The 1350-nt window shown below is 39.8% G+C and overlaps 1 protein-coding gene across 1 annotated transcript; it reads left to right on the top strand.

Moving 5' to 3' along the window:
• Nucleotides 1-896: 896 nt before the first annotated feature.
• On the top strand, nucleotides 897-1296 carry LOC133440336 (U3 small nucleolar RNA-associated protein 18 homolog; the record flags this gene model as incomplete). Its single annotated transcript, XM_061717575.1, has 2 exons — nucleotides 897-1036; nucleotides 1122-1296. Coding segments are annotated over exons 1-2 (315 nt in total), but the record flags the coding sequence as incomplete, so codon positions are not given.
• Between the last annotated feature and the right edge of the window lie 54 nt (nucleotides 1297-1350).

Here is a 1350-nt window from a genome sequence, read left to right as displayed (position 1 = left end):
AAACGCCCAGTATTTATTTGTGCTACTATGTATGTCTGTATGTAATAATAGAAGTAATTATAATGCATAGTATTACATTATCATTACTTTACTATAATACTATAATATAATATAGAACAATAGGCAACAATGGTATAACAATATACTTGAATAACCATATAAGAGTAGATATGCTATTTATACTGGTTCATATATTTACCTCCAATTATATACATATAAATTACTATAAATCTATATATCAACATATCTACATATGACTATAAATCTATATATTAATAGCGATATAGATACGTATAATACAACTCAATATTCCCATTCACATACCTACATAAAACATATCTATATCCATAATAAACATCTATCTATCTACATATTAGTGATGCACCGAAATGAAAATTTGTGGCCGAAACCGAAAATAATAATAAACACTTGGCCGAATACCGAACAATACCGAACATGGTTCTTCGCAGTTTTTCATTTATTTTGCCAATTTTTTCACCATTGCATAAATCAAATAAATTTGATTTAGGCATGCTTTTCAAAGAAAAAAATCTATTACAAAATTACAAGGTAAAAAATATTTATTGAACGTAAAAAAATGAAATTTTTTTTATTTCCCAGCATTGTGTTGTTTTGGTTCCACCTCCTGGTGAATGTTGGTAAAGTTAGTTAGGGTTAGTTTTTGGTTGGCCAACGATTTATGTTTGTGGTGCGCAACGTTACGGGACGGAGCGGCCAGTCTATTTCCTTATTTTACAACGCCGTTATTAATTGTTTGTTTTTTCCCACTTATTCCACCGAACACCGAAAGTGTTTTTTTGTCATTTTCGGCCGAACAATTTCGGTTACCGAACAATCGGTGCATCACTACTGCATATATATATAAATGTGTTTTAATGTGTGTGATCACAGATGAGGGGGAGGTGTACGTGTGGGACATCCGCAGCAGCCGCTGCGTCAACAGGTTCACCGACGACGGTTGTGTGAAGGCGACGTCCATCGCCGCCTCGCCCAACGGCCAGTACCTGGCCTGCGGGTAAGCCCCGCCCCCTCACCTGCCCTGCTCCCTGATTGGCTGAGAGACCTGGCTGTTATTTTAATATTTTAACTCTGCGTTTCAGCTCCCAGTCGGGCGTGGTGAACGTCTACTCCCAGGAGGCGTGTCTTACCTCAGCCAGCCCGAGGCCCCTGAGGGCGGTGAAGAACCTGCTGACCTCGGCCACCGCCCTCGCCTTCAACCCCACCTCCGAGATCCTGGCCGTCGCCTCCCGCGCTGAGGACGAGGCCATACGACTGGTAGGATGGATGATGATGATGATTATGATGATGAGCATACACATATAAACGTTA

Source organism: Cololabis saira, unplaced genomic scaffold (assembly GCF_033807715.1).
Source record: "Cololabis saira isolate AMF1-May2022 unplaced genomic scaffold, fColSai1.1 scf667, whole genome shotgun sequence".
NCBI lineage: Eukaryota > Metazoa > Chordata > Actinopteri > Beloniformes > Belonidae > Cololabis > Cololabis saira.
The sequence above is the reverse complement of the archived record's forward strand: the minus strand, read 5'-3'. Positions and strand labels throughout refer to the sequence as shown.